Below are 19206 nucleotides of genomic sequence, written 5' to 3'. Positions count from 1 at the left end.
AAAAACTCATATAATTGATATCAAAGTCAATGTCTTAAATTTGATTCTCATTGATTGCATTTAGTAAAGTGACAAACGTTCAGTGCTACATATTTTAATTTACAATAATAAATAATATTTTTGATATAAAAAATAAATTTTTTTTTTATGAATGATTCAAATAAAAGATTTATTTCATAAAATTAATTTTTAGATCATGAGTAGAACTTGAATACTTGATCTAGCACATTTTTATTAAATTAATAAAATAATAATAATAATTTTTTCAAATGAACGTGGCAGTATGGAGTCATCTCCCGATGGAATGATTGATTACATTCCACGAGACAGATTTCCTATTACTGATTTATTCACAAACATCTCATCTCCGACATCAAACCTCAGCGATGGCGCAGTTAGCAGAGACCTACGCCTGTGTGCCGTCGACGGAGCGGGGACGGGGAATCCTCATCTCAGGCAACCCGAAATCCAACTCAATCCTCTACTGCAATGGGCGATCCGTCATCATTAGATATCTGGATCGTCCACTGGAGGTGCAGGTGTACGGGGAGCACGCGTACCCGGCGACGGTTGCGAGGTACTCCCCCAACGGTGAGTGGATCGCGTCGGCGGACGTGTCGGGCGTTGTGCGGATCTGGGGCTCTCGCAATGAATTCGTGTTGAAGAAGGAATTCCGGGTGCTTTCTGGGCGAATCGATGATCTTCAGTGGTCCCCCGATAGTCAGCGTATTGTGGCATCTGGTGATGGCAAGGGCAAGTCCTTTGTGCGCGCTTTCATGTGAGCTTCCACGCGGTTACACTACGTGTCTTTTGTCTGTACCGAATTTGCAAAACGTCTTTTGTATTGGATTAAAGAAAGCTTTTACACTATGCCCAAAAAAAAAGAGCTTTTACGCTCAGTGTGCTAGCCTATGCAGTTTTTCTTTGCAAGGACCGAGTTTGTGAAGGTGGTTTCATTTGTAAAAGGCGACAATTTTAAGCTCCAAAACTCCTTTTTGATTAGATTTCTAGTTGCAATCTAGGCAATAACTGTACAGCGGAGGCCGATATTTCTAGTGTGTTGGATGGCGCTCTTTATTAGATAGAAAACCACCGATGAATTGTGGTGGTGGGTCCAAGATTTTTGTTGAGGGAAAATTTTAAAATGTTTTAGGAGGCAAAACTTGTGTTTTCATCAAACTAGTACATGAATTTTGAATGTTAATTTCTTCCTTAAGCCCCCTATAAGTACAGTTGTATTCATCAACTCAGCATGGAATCATACAGAGGCTTTATGATCCGTTTATTTTGCCAATCTTGTATGAAGTTACTCTTTCCAATTTTGTGTATTTTTTGTATCTTTTTGGATCCAAATTTGTATTTGAATAATTCATCTCACTGTTGTTTTCGAAACTAGAGAAAGTGGCCTAATTCTGTTTTTAATTCATCTAGAGTTAACTTATAATTGTATATAGGATCTACTAAATCAATTTTGCATCACATTCTTTAATCAATGTTTCTTATAGGGAAAGCACTGGATACAAATGCGTATAATTACATTATATGTATATGTATAAATACATTTGTGTGTGTAATATGTATAGTGTCGCGCGCGCGCGCACACACACGCACGCATATTATTGTAGAATTTTTTTATGTTTCAAAAACTAATTTTGAACTCCATATCCCAGTCGTTTTTTCTTAAAAAAAATTGGTAAACCTCTTTAACAAACTATCTTCAAATTTAGGAATTTCTAATAATGATCAACCATTCCTTGGAAGCCTTGGGTAACCTAGCCAAATTTGCTCTACATTCTTTTACCCCGCGTCGCAAGATTCTAGAATAATATAAGCATTCTTTCCTTTTATGATAATTGTGCCTTTTGCTTTGTTTTTTATGTAAATGAATCATGGCATTCTTCTGCATTGTAGTTCCATGACATCAAATTGCAGAATTCATTCGCCTGACAAGTTTAATTTGCAGGTGGGACTCAGGAACCAATGTTGGAGAATTTGATGGGCATTCAAGAAGAGTTTTAAGTTGCACCTTTAAGCCAACAAGACCTTTCCGGATTGTGACATGTGGAGAGGATTTCTTGGTTAACTTTTATGAAGGGCCTCCATTTAAGTTCAAGCTATCACACAGGTATGTCTCTCATTACTGCTACTTCACTGAATTAGAACCAACCACGATCCCTAGATTTTTGAAATAAAGATAAAGAAACAAAACTTTGAACATGATTTTATATCCATTCTGGAGCTCTTTGATTTCTATTTCTCTGTATGAACCATATGATAATGCCTTACCTAGTTGTTCATTAGCTTGATATCCTCCACCATAGCCATTATTACCCTTTCAATCTACTATACATTGAATTTTAGGACTTAGATTAACTAGCATATTACATTGAAATATCACTCCATCCACTATCGTTGTTGTTATGCATGAAAAGATGCAAATTTTGTTTCTTATCGGATTATAAGATGTAATATTACCTTCTCTAGTTGACATTTTGAAAGTGATATTGGATCTCAACTTCCGTTTGCCTAATCCTATTAAACACTCAAAGTAATTCTGCTCTTTTGTAAGAGCAAGTTGCAAATGGAAGTGGGTTGTTTTTGCTAATCTCTGTAAAATCTAGTCACCTCCCACTCCCATAGATTCCAACCTCATGGCTTTACAAGTTGGCACCCCTCTTAGTGCATATCAATTTCTCAGCAACCCAGAACAATTGACCGCTTCCGATGTAGGAGATTCATCATTCTTGCTGTAATCGCTATCCTGCCAATGTGTTCAGCTATCTATACCACACCTTGAACAGATCTTTTCCCATAATGCATGTTAATTTATACCCGTCCTATTCCTAGATTCATGTGACAATATAGTTCCTTTTCCTTCCTATTAGTACATGAGACCAGAGTTCGTGTCTTTTTTACTGTTAATCTTCCCGAAAGAAAGCTGATTATCTAAATTCGAAGACTTTCTAAATTTAAAAGTTGGAAACTAATAAAGCATGTGGTAGTTATCATCTCTTACTGTTGATAGCTTACAAATAAATGTAGGGGATGTCATTGTCATCCAGTCAAATGAAATTAGAGTAGTTGCTTTATCAAGTATTGAAGGATATAGAGTTGGTTCCTATAAAATGTAGGATTTTATTTTTAGCATCTTACTTTGGGGCCTCATTTTAGTTATATTATCTGTTTGATCATTATTAAATATCTATGTTGGCCTGCAGGGAGCACTCAAACTTTGTAAATTGCGTTCGTTTTTCTCCAGATGGGACGAAATGTATTACTGTAAGCTCTGACAAAAAGGGTTTGCTATATGATGCCAAAACTGGAGAAATGGTTGGAGAGTTGTCTACTGAGAATGGTCACAAAGGCAGCATATATGCTGTTAGTTGGAGTCCTGACAGTAAAAATGTAAGAATAATAAATTCAATCATAGGAAAAAGCATGATGTTGCCTGAATTCTCTTATTATTATAACAAAGACTCTTTTGAAGGAAAAGGAACGTGAATTTCAACATTTGATTTGCAATAGAACTGAAGTGCAATTTTTACTGTTGATATTGGTGCAACTTTTTAATAAATTTTATACTTTCAAAATAAGGGTTATACAAGATTTATTTTTTTTGGGTTTAAAGCTGGATAATCTGTTGAGAGCATCGCTTTGCTATGAAGATAGAGTGTGTTTTCTTTGTCAGCTTTGTCAATGTGATAAGAATGGAAAATTGGTGGACTGACAGTTGTTTTTTACATCTTTATGCAACAAAACTAGAGGATGTGATACCTTGCAGGCATTGGAGACTTAGCAACCTCTGTGCTGATACTGTTTCGATGGACCCACAATGAGAAATTTTCAACTATACTGCTGGATGTACTTTCTTCCTAAAAGCTTATATCATATTCCTGGATATCAAATTTGGGGAATGACTATTTCACCTTATTTTATATCTTTTGTGTATGTTTTTATTCAACTTTCAAATTCCATGAAAGATCCTACTTAAAAAATGACAAAGACTCGATATTTTTGTAATATCCTATATTTAGTTTGACAATCTCTATTCTCTCTCTCTCTCTCTCTCTCTCTCTCTCTCTCTCTACGTGCATGTGATTGTATAAGGACTGTCTCTTTGTGTGCATCTTGAGTGCACCTGGATATTTTGTGCACGTCCCCATTATAGTGGGAGTGTAGGAGATAGGGGGTAGATGACATTCAATGGAAGTGGCCCTGGAAGAAGAGCAAAACTGCTCAAGGAGACCTTGGGACCCAGATCAGATTGGTTACTTTGAAGCTTTAAAAAGTTATTATTTGATTAGTAACAGTGAACTACTAATTGTATGTGCATGCTGAAAACAGGTGCAGAATTCAACCACTTGGCTGTATTCGGTTTTACTTTCATATTCTCTGCATGTTATGGTTGGAGAAATTTGTCTAACTGGATATACTTGTTCAGCATTACATATGTTGCATATGTTACTCTTGAAATTTTACCACACATCATCATCTTTTATCTGCTTGGTGGTACTGACTTTTGGAACCAAATTTCAGGTGTTGACAGTGTCCGCAGATAAGTCTGCCAAAGTATGGGAAATATCCGAGGATAATAATGGGAAGGTGATGAAAACATTGGTTTGCCCTGGTTCTGGAGGAGTAGATGACATGCTAGTTGGATGTCTTTGGCAGAATGACTTCATTGTCACGGTTTCTCTTGGTGGCTCTATATTCTTATACTCAGCTAGTGATCTTGACAAAGCTCCATTAGCATTATCTGGGCATATGAAGAATGTTAATTCACTAGCAGTTCTGAAAAGTGAGCCCAAATGTATATTATCTTGCAGCTATGATGGGTTAATAATTAAGTGGGTTCAAGGTATTGGATACCACGGAAAATTAGAAAGGAAGGTGATTTCACAAATCAAATGTTTTGCTGCTGTGGAGGAAGAAATTGTGTCATCCGGATTTGACAATAAGGTTAGCAATTAATTGACCACTTTGCATACTTATATTATTTTAAATTGCTTTTCGGTTGAACTGTGGGTTTTTTTTAAGTTGCTTTTCGGTTAGATACTCTAGCTAATTAACTATCATGGCGTCATAGGTTGAACCGTGGGTTTTTTTAATTAAGAAAAAATATTCAAAATTAATGTGAATTGAAGAGTATTGCAAAAATATTGCAAGACTCCCCTGGTGTTGGCGGAATTTTCAGGGTCCGCCAAAACACACGGAAGAAGCTGCAATGTGCAACCTTTTTTTTTTTCTTGGCAGCTTCCACTACACGTATAAGTGGATGCTGTAATTTTTTTTAAAAGAAAAAGAGATTTGGGGCTACACCCCTTATTTTATAAAAACCCAATTATGTAACGGCACATTATATTTTATTCTTGAATATTTGGTTTAAATATAACATCGTAATTTTGCACCCGGTCACCATATTGGCCACAATTCAAGAATCTTGCATTCCAAAATTCAAGACTCTTGCATTCCAAAGTTCAAGATATTTGCAAATCTTGCTCATTGGATAATATTGAAATTATCTAAGGTTTTAAAATTATTCAATATCAATTCATTTGTTATTATTATTGTTCCAATTTTTTTATTAATTATATTACTAGTAAAAAATATAAATTTTACTCTATAAAATGGGACGTGGAGCCACGTACTAAAATTTAATATATTTTGCACACATACCTTTCTTTTATTCTGTTATAAATTAAACCACCAAATACTATTTTAATAAAGAAAAACGAAACGAAATAATTGACTACTTACTTTACTGTAAATAATTTTGAAAAAATATATATTAATTATTTTTATAAATTACAATACTTCACATATTTGAAAAAGTGATTAGCTCCGATCAGTTGCAGATCATTTGGCGCTGATTAGGTCGAGGTCAAGGAATAAATTATAAACATAAAGTATTTGAGTTGGAGTTGAAGTTCACTAATTTGAAAGATAAATCACCTTAAATGGTGAACTTGGACAACCATTTCTTTCATAAAAAATTCTTTATTTTTAAAATATTAGGTGATTTATCTTTCAAAAAAGTGTGTGCTCTTTTTTTTTTAATTTAAAAATCCATCATTTATTTAAATATGAGTTGATTTAGTTTTCGAAAAATAAAGAAAGATATGTAATATGTATGTGTGTTGACCCAGTTATTTTTTTAATTATTTTTTTACTAATAATATAACTAATAAAAAATAATAATAATATTTGGAATACTAATAATGCGTTGATTTAGTTTTCGAAAAAATAAAGAAAGGCATGTATGTGTGTTGACACATTTATTTTTTACTAATAATATGACGGATAAAAAATAATAATAATATTTATAAATGGATAGATATTGATAAATTTTAAAACCTTAGATAATTTCAAAATTATGCATGAGCAAGATTTGCAAATATCTTAAATATTGTAGGCAAAATTCTTGAATTGTGTATGAAGTGAGGTATCTACTTGACGTTTGATCTTCTATCTAAAGTTTATTTTTTTTGGAAAAAAGAAATCTTGAATTGTGACCAATATACTTGAGTGACTGATGCGAAATTGCGATATTATATTTATACCAAACATTTCAGAATAAAATATAACGTGTCATTACATAATGGAGTTCTTTTTTAAAAAAATAAGAGACGTAGGCCCAAGTATCTTTTTTTAAAAAATGAAAAAAGTAAAAAATATATAAAAAATTTCACCAAAGCGAGTAGCAGACGCTTCCAAAAGTAGAAAAGATATGCACATTGCAATGATCTCCATGTGCTTTGGCAGACCATGCAAAATAATTTGCAGGTTCCGTTAATGCTAGAGGAGTATTTTTGTGAAACTCCCCAATTCACATTAATTTTGAAATTTTGTTTTTAAATAATTCTTGTAATAAAAAACCTACTGAAACGCCCATGGGCCATGATTTTACTTTCTAAATGTTTTACCTCTTTCTGAGTTTAAGAATGACGAATAAGTGTTGATGTTCGATGTAAGATATGTTCCTGCATGCCCTCTTCTATTTGGTTTTCAATACAACATTTGCAATACTTTTATCAGGATATTTTCATGTTTCAAGTTAATGCTTAAATTCATGTTTCCATGTTTAACTTGGGGGAGGGGGTGGGGGGAGTGTTAGAAATGGAATAATACAGGCCAGACCATGTAAATCACATGTTACGTTCTGTGGTCCCCTTCACAATGTTTTTGCTAGTATAAATTTCAACATTAGTACTAGTCTTGGCCATTGTTGGCTTTGTTCTTATCATTTATATCGTTCAGGGTGGACTTAGTGTTGGTTTTTCAGACTCGAGATTGTTACGTTATTTGACTTTTATTATAAAGTGGGATGATGATAAGAAACAATTTGATTATTATGAAGTTGTGTTGATAATTTAGTTTAAATTATATTTTTCTTCCACAGTTTGCAAATTCTTAATTAAAATGCAAAAAACCATTAAAAGGATGCAAAGTGCCAAGATGTTGAACTTAAGGCTCTTAATAACGAAAAATTAATGACATTTTAGAATTCTCTACCAGAAATGCGTACAGCTATTATTGCTATGTTAATACTAGTTCTTTTTTATGAGAACTTATTGCACATACACATGGTATGCATCAAGGAAGAATACAAAATTATGCCATGTATTTATTATTTTAGCTGAAAAAGTATGGTGCTTCAGGTTTAATGCATTATTTTCCTTATTTTTATCCTCAAAGGTTTGGAGAGTTCCTCTCCATGGAGATCATTGTGGAGATGCAGAATGCATTGATATTGGCCATCAGCCGAAGGATTTGAGTGTTTCCCTTCTTTCTCCCGATCTTGCATTGGTTTCAGTTGATACCAGTGTAATCATGCTCCGTGGTGCGAAAATTGTCTCCACCCTTGAGCTTGGTTTTACTGTGGCAGCTTGCACAATTGCTCCTGATGGAAATGAAGCAATTGTGGGTGGTGAGGATGGAAAGCTGCATGTGTATTCTGTCACTGGTGATACACTGAAAGAAGAGGCTGTACTTGAGAAGCATCGTGGAGCTATCACTGCCATTCGTTATTCTCCAGATGTTTCCATGTTTTCATCTGTAGATGCTAACCGAGAAGCTGTTGTCTGGGATTGTGCTTCCCGAGAGGTGCAATTCATTGCTTTTACTCTTTCTCGTAGAGTTCAAAGTATGCAAGTGTTAAAAAGAAATTCACTAATCGCTGATGCTAGGTTGTGAAAACTATGATTGTGAAGTTTGTTTTAATGTCATATGCATCTCGAATTATGGTCACTTACTTTATCTGCTGTTTGACACAATGAACAACATTTCTTATGACTGGTACCTTACAATGGAAATAGTTGTTTGTCTGTGAACTGGATATGGATAAGTATTCCTGCAATGAACGAACAGCGGTAGGCTTTTAACTTCAGTTTTTTCTGTAAAAGTTAAACATACAACAGGCCGTTGTATCATTATTGGGAAATACGAAGTGTAATTTCAGGATAAAGAGAAGGCATAATGAAGAGACCTATATATCTTCGCAAGCGATATAAATATTCAATTTATCTTATGAACTGGAAGTATCTGTCGCTCTATATTTTCCTTTGTACACGAAACAATTTCTATCCTTGTTAGCAGTTTTTCCATTAAAGTGTGAATTATATCTTTAATGCAAAAGTTGGAATGCATGTACAATTGCTGGTATTCCTCGGAAAGTTACGGTGTCTTGCAGATAAATATGTCTTTGCTCACTTTTTACTCGCTTTTCCTCTTCATGTAATTATAGTTTCTGAAGGATCGAGAGTCTAGGACTGATTGCTCGGTTTTACTATTGTCGTCGGAGCCAATATCACAAGTTTGATTCCTTGATGGAGACATGGAGTCATTGCAGATACATAAAATGCTAAGCCTTTCTATTCAAAACTTGCTCTCCATTATCTTATGTGGTAGCAATCTGAATGTAACATTTAGGTTTTTGTACAGTTTGCTTGACTCTAGGTCCTAAAGTTTTCATGTGAATATTACATACGCCCATGTTTAAAACTTAACCAAGTTGATTTACAATAAAATGGAATTCCTGCCTCCTCACTTTTCCCCTTCTGGGTCTTGCTTCTTTTCCAGGTAAAGCTTAAAAATATGCTATACCACACAGCCCGAATAAACTGCTTGGCTTGGTCTCCTGATAGCAGCATGGTTGCCACTGGATCACTTGATACGTGTGTGATCATTTATGAGGTAGACAAGCCAGCATCAAGTCGAACAACTATCAAGGGAGCTCATTTGGGTGGAGTCTATGGATTAGTTTTCACGGATGACCACCACGTTGTTAGCTCTGGTGAGGATGCTTGTATTCGGGTGTGGAAGGTTACAACAGAGTGAGGCAAAAACTTTGCCACTGCTTCTTTTTTTATTTTTGGTTTTCTGTAAATTAATCATGGGTGTGGATTATGAGTGGTTTCTTGCCTTATTTTGATATTTTGGTGGACACTGAATTTTGACATTTGCAGATGATTCAATCCAAGGGTTTGAATCCCTATCATCCCTTTGGCTATTTATGTGTGATTATGACAATTTTCTTGATTCTAATATCATTATTTAATCACATCGTATAAATTTTTTTCAAAGAACGCAAAAAACTTGCTCTAGAAATATGTATGTTTCAGATGGTGTTTATGGCAAACACAAAAACTAATGTGAGACGGTTTAACAGGTTAATTTTGTGAAATAGATATTTTATATGAGTTATCTACGAAAAAGTATTACTTTTTATGTCAGACATATTAATTTTATTGTAAATATGGACATGAGTGATCCGTCTAACGAATAAAGATTCGTGAGACCATTACTTTTATGCAAAATAGATAGGTGCCGTTTGGATTTTGAGTTAATTCAGATGTCCCTTGGTAGAATTTTATAGTATTTTTTAATAGAATTTTGGATTTATATTTTACTGTGAATTTCAAAAGTTGATCGATTAAAGAGAAGATAAATCGTAATTATTATTATTATATATAAAAAAGGTGAAGAAGAGATGTTTTAAGATGCACTTGCTTTGGAATGAGATGAGCTCCAAACATCCATGGTTGAGAGGTAGCATATAAACATTTTAAAGAACATTTAAATATTTATTCACACATTTAAATATTTGTTTTCTAAAAAAATTAAAATAAAGTTTTTACTCATTAAAAATTCATATTTTTTAATGTAAAAATTAAATTGGTATCTTAGTAATTTTTTATAAAAATCGTACGAATAATCTCTACACCAACTGAAAATCTAACGAAGTATTTTAATGAGACCAATGATTAAAATAACTAATGAATATAACGGTTAGAAATAAAACTTAATTTGCGTACAAGATATAATTCAGGTAGATTAAACTAGTTCAAACTTTGTCTAAACTATCATGACGTTATTGGTTATTGTATTCGTCTCACATTTGAATAAAAATATGAAAAAATTATTGATTAAAAATAAAAAAATTATCAATTTTCGATAAAGCCGTATGAAATGGCTCCAGTTTGGTAATAAAATTGGAAGCCAAATGTCATAAATAATGACCTAATTTCAATTGCATTTCTACATCCATTGCCATGGCCATTGCCATTGCCCTTCTTCAACTTTTGGTTGTTTTTCCTTTTTTGAACTTTTGGTTGTTTTTCCTCTTCAAAAAAAACCCTAACCTTGGCATTCAACTCCCGATTTCACCATCCCAAATTTGCGAAGATGCATTCCTCAGACGAAGAATTATCCGATTCCGACGACTGTTTCAACGCGGATATGGAAGCTCTAAGGAGGGCTTGTCAGATAACCGGCAGCAACCCAATGGGCAACAATCTTCAACTGACCTCCAACTCTGGGGGCGCCGCTGGCATAAGTTCCTCGTCGGATGCTGAATCTGACGGAGATCATGACCTAGAATTGGTGCGCAACATTGAGAAACGCTTCGCGATCCCCTCGGATATGGAGGATCTTGTGACGCAAAAACCTTTGTGTGTACTACCACCTGACTGGTCAGACGCAGATGATTGTGATGAGGATTATGAAACCCTTCGTGCTATTCAAAGGCGTTTCGCTGCCTACAGTGACGGTTAGTTGAACATTTTATTCCTTTTCTTTTTGCGTGGCAAGATCAACTGCATTTGGAATGTGTGAAGTCGATTTTTGGTATTTGTATTTGAAAGGATTTTTAGCTACTAGAGGCAAACATCTTTGTTTGAAATGTAAATTCTCTTTGATCATCTCCAAATTCACTTTGAAAGCTTGTTGCAATTTGAATCAGGCAAACTGTTGTTCAGTTTACTCTCTATCTTTTGTACCGTAATCCAAAAATGATCTACTTTTAGTTTGATTTGTTTAGAAATTGTAACTTACTCTTATTTGCATTATGAGGTATAGGTGGCTTGAAAGACAATATAGAGGATGTTTTGCATAGACCTGTGCAGGTGGGTATCATAGATTCAGAAAAGGAATCTTCCAATAGCTTGTTTGGTGATAGAACTAATGCTCCAGAAGGGTTTCTCAATTGTGTAGATTCAAGTGAACCTACTACCCAGAAGCCAGTAGCATGTGACGATGATAGTGGAATACAGTCTTTTGACTTAGTTGGATCGGGTGGGCCAGGACCTGATGATGCTTCTGGATTTCAACTCAAAGGCTCTAACTTCCCAAAATCTGCTCTGACATTTGTTGATGCTATCAAGAAGAATAGATCTTACCAGAAATTTATTTGATGTAAGATGATGCAGATAGAAGCTAGAATGGAAGAACTTAAAAAGCTGACAGATCGTGTCAAAATACTAAAAGACTTTCATGTCGCTTGCAAAAAGAGGACTGGGAGAGCTTTGTCACGCAAAAAGGATGCTCGCTTGCAGTTGATATCAGTGCCAAAGTTAAGGGCGAACTCAAAGGTCTTTCTGTTTTCATCATGGCTTTACTCTTCATTGCAACATCATCTATGTTTAAACGGAACTTGTGTTTATTTTTCTCTTTTAGGAGCAGTGTTCTAAATGGCAGTCGAGGCGGCCGCCTAGGCGGTAGGCGGCCCTCGACCGCACCGCCTATGCATGAGGCGGGTGTTTTAGACGGCCCAAGCTATACGGCATTGGGGAGGCGGGTCGAGGCAGCGAGAAGGCGGGCTAGGCGGTGAGCAGGTGGGCGAGGCGGACAGTCAAGATTTTTAAATTGTAGTCAACAATTTTAAAAACCTAGTCAATAATTTTAAAAACTTAGTCAAAGTCTACTAATTTTAAATATCGAAACCCTAGCACAACTTACTTTCTTTATTTTATTTTTGGTTTTCATTCTCAACTCTCAAGTCTCAACCACCACAAACAGCCACCACACACAGCCCGCCGCCGCCGCCGCCGATCGCCGCCAGCAGTCAGAATATTTAGGTTATGCATTGCATATTTATTATTTATCATACTTTTTTTATAATATGCAATGCCTAACTTAAATATTCTGTTTAGACTACTACTTGTTCTAATGATGGATAATTGATTGAAACTTTGAAATTTAAACTTAGTTTTTTGGTAAAAGTAATTATATTATTTTGTTAACATAATAGCATTAATATGATGATGAATCTTTATTAATTGCACATTATCTAGATGATATTATATTGTATGAAACTTCTTTGTGTTTAAACATTATTTAATTGCACATTTTACATAAAAAATGATGACTATTTGCGATTATATTGCATGATTATCTATAAAAAAATTACTTAAAAAAATTCAACCGCCTAGGCGGTGACTACCCCGCTACCGCCTCCCACCATTTACAACCTTGTTTAGGAGTTTGGTGGGGCTGGGAGTTGGGTCTATGTTTGGTGTTATTTTACTTTCCTCTAGGGTTCTTTGGTGGCCAATCGTACAATACATCGTGTCACAGGTAGATAATGCCCGGTGTCCATGTTTACTACTAATTTACTAATTGTTTTATCTATATGTTACTGGAAACAGTGTTTTTCGTTAGTTTGTCTTCATTTTTGGGATTTTGTTATTGTTTTGTCCAAATTTAATGTTCAACTGCAAATTTTGATTCTATAGTTCAATGACAAGAAGATCCCAGCCTTGTATAAGGGACCTCCAGAGAATATTCACGTTTCTAGCTATAGGGAGACAATGGCAACACTTCCAGATTCAATGAGTGGGGAGAAGTGGTCAAAGGAAGAAAAGGAAAATCTTGGGAAGGGTGTGAAACAACAATTTCAGGGAATATTGCTTCAGCGATCTGTTGAACTGTTCAGGTTTGTTTCTTATAGTGCACATGATGATTATTATGGGAATATGTGGGCATATGCTTATGTAATGCACGTTTAACCTTTTTTAAATTTAAAGAAGACTTTGATTGCATGATCGGGGGTTCTAATACCTTTAGCAATGGTTAGTCATCCTTGGTATTTTGTTTCCAGTCGTTTCATTGTAAGATATCACCTGGACGGACATAAGAAAAGTTTGGATCTAAAATGGTCTTATTTGAGCTGAAGAAAAGAATATAAGATGTAAATGTTCTTAGATCTTCTTTTCATCAAACTTTCACAGTGTTATTTAGACCAACTCCAAGTCATGTATCTTAGCTGAAGAGAGTGCTCCATTCTTTTTTCTTTTTTTTTTGATACTCAGTTTATTTCTTTCTATTTTGAATCAATTTTTGTGGAAGCTTTTGTTCGTATGTGTTACACTTTTTTTCACAGAAGTATAGAGCCTTTGCATCTGAGTAATGGTAAAATACACATGTGCAAGAAATGTCTATAAGAACAAAAAATGAATGCTGAAAGAAAGCAAAGAATCTGAATTTCAAGCCACTCTTTAATTGCTTATGAGGACGCTGTTAGTGGGAACCTATTGCCTAAGATAAAACTAGTTTGAAAGTTTTCGTGGAGTAGTTGGTGTATAATTTTGTTGGAGAAGATGCAGTGGGATGTGGGAGAACTTGCTGAGACAAAGAGACAACATATCTACAACGTTCTTACTGAGTATGAGATTGTGCCATAATTAGACTCATTGCCCACGGCAAACTTTTATGATTACAGAGTTGCATTTGCTTTTCTTTGTTAACTTGATTATCATTTGCAGCTGTATAGATGGATCTTCTGGAGATTCTAATAACATTGACAGCATCATATCATCAATTAAAGATCTTGACTTCAACCCTGAGAGAGTTAGATTGTTCTTGCCAAAGGTCAATTGGGAACAGCTGGCTGCCATGTATGTTCCCAGTCGTTCTGGGGCGGAATGTCAGGCAAGGTAAGATGTTGATTTTTATAGTTTCTTAAATGGTTAGCTTTTATGATACTTTTTGCTGCATATACCGTTGGAGTCCTTGCTTTAAGTTGTTGGTTCATATTTTTACTCGAATGCTCTATGGCACTAAAAAGGAACGACAAAATAAATAGAAGGGAAAACTGGCTGAAATGAAATGTGAAATAATTATTAAATGAATCTGTTGGTGTCCTCGTATTCCTGTCACATTGGTGTATGGTGTGATAATTTTGTCAAATTTCAAAAATAAACGCATAATACTGATGGTACTGTACTTTTAACACATGCCTTGTTTGATGTGAGAGTGGAAAGATGGATTTTACTACTTAGTATCAATATTTCACTGTCATATTGGCAGGTTTCTCAACTATGAAGACCCCTTAGTTAATCATAATCCATGGACTGCAATGGAGGACAAGAATCTTTTGCATATTGTCCAACAAAAGGGACTAAATAACTGGATTGATATTGCTGTTTTACTGGGAACAAACAGGACACCTTTTCAGTGCTTAGCACGTTACCAAAGGAGTCTTAATGCTTCAATACTCAAAAGAGAGTGGAACAAGGTGGAGGATGATCAGCTTCGTGATGCTGTTGAAACTTTTGGTGAGAATAATTGGCAACTCGTTGCTTCTGTGATGGAAGGAAGGACTGGTACCCAGTGTTCTAATAGGTCAGTTATCATGCTCAAAGATGACTTAATGGTTTTTAAGCTTCTGTTAAATTGCCGGGGTATTATATTAGATGGTGGAAATATAAATGCAGTTTGTGATAAGGTGGTGATATTAAACTTACATATCCCCACCCTTGAAATATTGGAGTGACACTACACTTGCTACATAAAGGAGTTGCACTACGCTTGCTCTTTTCTTTTTGGGCACTGAAACCTCAAACCTTTACTCATAAATTTTTTATTACAGCAACCATACTGGAGTTTTTCGTTTATTTATGTTGATTTTATAATCACTCCATATTTTTCAGTACATCATTAAAGAAAGATTTTATTTTCTTATGGGTTTGTGTAGCATGTCTTGAATAAGTCGGAATTAGCTTAGGTGCATTTTTATGACGGGCTGATGTTTGTTTCCATTGCTTTGAGGTTGGTGTCACACAATATGACCAGATGCTTAATGAAGGGAAAAATTGATATCTGTGTTGTTTGACAGTAGTTTGAAAGCTTTTAAGATGCTGTTACATGCTATCCTCTTAGTTACTGTGGTAAGAACACGAGTATTATTGGCATTGTTACATTTATTGGACTAAGGACCTATCATTTGTGAATCAAATTAAAGGACATTGGTCACAGGCCAAAGTGTATGATGTGTCACATAAACAGCAATCTGCACTTTTATATGTTCAGACTGAAATACGACAAAAATTTCCAAAAACAGAACTATCTTCTTAAGGTTCTCCATATTTGTTTGTATAATAGGCTACTGCCTCTTCAAAGTGTAAAGTATTTCTCATTTTTTAGAAGAATTTGATGTTTAATTTTATGAAAGAGGTGAAAGGCAATGAAGGTCGAGCTCTTGCCCACACATCCTTCGCAACTATCTTCCTTGTACATAAATAAGTAATGTGTGTGACATGGGGCAGGAGTTTGACCTTTCCTTCTTCCTAGATATTCTATTTCCTCATTGTGGCAAGGGGGTTACGCTTATTCAGTCTTCTAATCATCAGCACACTTTTTCTAGTGCCTATCATACTATAGGCTGTGGTCTACAGCTTTTTTCTGGGGCAGCACAAGTTAAACCAACTCTTTAGTTTTAACACCACCTAGTAAATCCTTAAGGACCTTAACCAACTCTATCCTTGTTAAAATTGGAAAGCAAATCTTGTCGGTTTACTGTAAAATGTCTATAAATTTAGGTCTTATAGTATTAGTGGGATTCTTTTATGCTTTTAATGCATCTGCTGTGTAAGGTCAGCTGTAAAGTTCAAACTAATTGGTTTTGTTTGGTTGAGTCATGCAAGCTTGAGACAAAATTTTAGTGAAATGGTATATCAAAAGTAAGTTAACCTTGTCATGAGTGCAGATGGCTGAAGACGCTTCACCCAGCCAGGAAAAGGGTTGGGAAATGGACAGCAGAGGAAGACAAGAGGATGAAAATTGCTGTGACGCTTTTTGGTCCGAAAACATGGAAGAAAGTAGCCCGGTGCGTTCCTGGCAGGACACAGGTGCAGTGCAGAGAAAGGTACTTTTTTTCCTTTTTGAATGGATATTTTTCCCAATTAATTTGATACTTGTGTAAATGCAGAAGTGCAATTCAATTTTAAAAGTGCATTTGTGCAGTTCAATAAAATTATTGGTATTATATGAGCTCAAGCTCACGATGGAATTGTTCAATTTGCAGATGGGTCAATTGCTTAGATCCTTCCTTGAATATGGCTGGATGGTCTGTAGAAGAAGATTCAAAATTGGAAGCTGCCATTGCAGAATACGGATATTGTTGGTCGAAGGTTGCTGCATGTGTTCCTCCTCGTACTGATAATCAGTGTCGCAGGTTTGAATTACTTGTGGGGCTGGTTGAATGGATTCCTCATTGAAGTTGTGTCATATATTTGCTGCCTAATCTCGTCTCTTGTGGTTTTCACTACTATTTAATGATACTTATTAGGAGGTGGAAGGTATTGTTTCCACATGAAGTGCCTCTCCTTCAAGCGGCTAGAGAGATACAAAAGGCTGCATTAATATCAAATTTTGTTGATCGGGAGTCCGAACGACCTACCCTTGGACCTAATGACTTTCTACTGCCAGAAACTAATTTACTTACTGGCTCCAAAAATTTTGTGGCTTCTCAGAGAAAAAAGAGATCTAGGTACAATTATTGAGGCGTTACTTTTCGTAGCATTTTTTCCTGCCGCAAAGAAGTCCAGTAGTTTGTACATTTTAAAAATGATTCTTTTTCTTTGAGCATGCGCAGGGGGAGCGAGGATTGTGAACACATTGAAAAAGATGCTTCTGGGTGAGCCCAGTATTCTTAGTTTGCTCGTTTTCATTTTTCTTGGAACATATGATGATATGTTATTTTCTTTGGACAGAAATGCAGCTACCATTTCCAATGCCACTAAGATTGGTTTGGATGACGTTCCGAGGTTAACATATGACAGTGAACTTGAGAATATGCATCGGAGACCTGTCTCAAGGAAGGGAAGGACTGCCAAGCAAAAGACCATTCCTTTATCAGAGAGTTGTTCGTCACCTTGGACAGATGGTATGGCCAATGGTAAGGCGATAAGAGAATCTGCTTTGCGTTATAACAATCCTAATAGGTCATCTGGACTGGAAGGGAAGAGATCAGGGTATGCTTTTTGTTATCGATATGTATGCTATGTCAGTTGTTTCATTACTAGCTTACCATAATTTTATCTGCATATTTAGAGGAGATTCCGTAGATGGTTTCCCTAGATCTACTGCGATATGTAACAGAAAGAGAGTGATTGAACGAGGTTCAAATGAAGGTGAAGATTTTGTTCCAGCGGAAGAATGTCCATTACGTCTCACATATTCCAATTTGCACAGGGTCACTGTGGGTACTGATGCCTCCCAAAGTATCAGGGTTCCAAAATTACGGTCAAGGAGGTCTGTCAATCCAAGGAGGTCTGTCAAATCGCTTGTCGACGTGCTGGAGACTCCAAGTGAAGCGGAAATGCCTGTTGGGGATGCAGCCGTTTTGAAGAGGCAAGAGGAAACCAAAGAGGGGAAAATAGGAACCAATGCTGCTGATGATCATCCTTTCCCTGACTCGATGTCTTTAATGGGAATTATGAACAAAATCAGGAATGCAAACGTATATAAAGCTAGAAAAAAGAGGACAGAGAATCCAGAAACAGTAACAGGTGGTGAATGTGTAGCTCTGGCTATTGGTGGTGAGAGTGCTTCTTCATCCCCTCGGCCTGCAGAGGTGAATTTATCATGCATATCATATCCATTCGTGGAAGAAATCACCCCAAATCTGCATTCTACGAGAGACTTTGATTATCTGGAGGTATTGAGGGAATTTGACGATTATGTCATATCTTCTGAAATGTGCAACGAGCTGCAGAATACAGAATTTTTATCACATCACTCTACACTGGCAAAATTTTCCAAGCCGTGTATTGTGGGAATGGACAATGGTTGTCTGGCGAAGGACGCATAAGTTGGAATTCTAAACACAGAACATGGCGTTTCCAGCAAGTTTTAAAAAATACAATGTCTTTACTCTGAGTTATCAGAAATGGAAGAGGAGAGGGAAGAAAATTTCCATGGTGAGCCAGCTTCGGTACAACAATGTTTATGATTTTAGAAAGTGTACAGAAATTTTGAAATTAGTTGCAGTCAGATGAGGGAATACTCAGCGCCGCCTCGAGCGAGACAAGTGAATTGAAGCGGAGAAAAGAACGAATGCTCCATAAGGATTGCAAAATGTGATTCTTTTTTTGAGGAGAAAAAAGATTGGTCGTATTGGTATAAAATTTTGTTTTGAGGTTTCATTCGTATACTGACATTTAATTTAAATGGTCTTTGTTTTTCATGGTCTTTAGTTTTGGTGGTTTGATTTGTCAAAGCATATTCATTTTTGGTTCAGGAAATATTTTTTTGGTGTTTTCTCTCTTTAAAGTTTAGTTTTGATGTATTAATTTTTGACTATTTTAATTTAATTGAGTATTTTTTGTTATGTTAAAGTTATCGCATTAACCATTAACAAATATATAAGGCGTCAATATTAAAAATGTGTGGATTAAAAAAATAATTTTATATTTGTCTTGTAAAATCTCTTCTTGTGCTGTAATTATTTTTCTAATAAAAAAATTAAATGTATTCAGAATTATTCATCCTAAATTTTACCCTCAGAGAGCACGGGAGGAGTCAAAATGGAGATACTGCCATTTGCGTCGCTATATCGGAGACAGTGCCAAAAATGGCTCTTGGTATTAATTCTTCTTTTTTCATTTTTTATTTTTATTATTATATAAATACAATTTAATAATATAAAAA

The 19206-nt window shown here is 35.5% G+C and overlaps 2 protein-coding genes across 4 annotated transcripts; both read left to right on the top strand.

Moving 5' to 3' along the window:
* Positions 1-294: 294 nt before the first annotated feature.
* LOC140976474 (actin-interacting protein 1-2) lies at positions 295-9543 on the top strand. The gene is made up of 6 exons (XM_073440654.1): positions 295-778; positions 1964-2125; positions 3219-3405; positions 4537-4959; positions 7696-8103; positions 9079-9543. Exons 1-6 carry the CDS (start codon positions 387-389, stop codon positions 9334-9336), a joined length of 1830 nt encoding a protein of 609 aa, XP_073296755.1. The 5' UTR covers positions 295-386; the 3' UTR covers positions 9337-9543.
* A 1056-nt stretch (positions 9544-10599) lies between these two features.
* Positions 10600-18813, top strand: LOC140976473 (uncharacterized). 3 transcript variants are annotated; one of them, XM_073440653.1, is made up of 12 exons: positions 10600-11047; positions 11356-11402; positions 11491-11867; positions 13011-13210; positions 14040-14210; positions 14719-14898; positions 16262-16420; positions 16580-16729; positions 16844-17044; positions 17150-17191; positions 17268-17528; positions 17608-18813. In XM_073440653.1, exons 3-12 carry the CDS (start codon positions 11697-11699, stop codon positions 18365-18367), a joined length of 2295 nt encoding a protein of 764 aa, XP_073296754.1. In that variant the 5' UTR covers positions 10600-11047; positions 11356-11402; positions 11491-11696; the 3' UTR covers positions 18368-18813. The 3 variants fall into 3 exon arrangements, with proteins under 3 accessions (XP_073296754.1, XP_073296753.1, XP_073296752.1); XM_073440652.1 differs by having other exon boundaries at positions 14584-14898; positions 17656-18813; XM_073440651.1 differs by having other exon boundaries at positions 14584-14898; positions 17608-18812.
* The last annotated feature ends 393 nt before the right edge of the window (positions 18814-19206 follow it).

This window comes from Primulina huaijiensis, chromosome 5, assembly GCF_012295235.1.
Source record: "Primulina huaijiensis isolate GDHJ02 chromosome 5, ASM1229523v2, whole genome shotgun sequence".
Lineage (NCBI taxonomy): Eukaryota > Viridiplantae > Streptophyta > Magnoliopsida > Lamiales > Gesneriaceae > Primulina > Primulina huaijiensis.
Note: the sequence above shows the minus strand (reverse complement) of the source record. Positions and strands in the feature narration are given on the sequence as shown.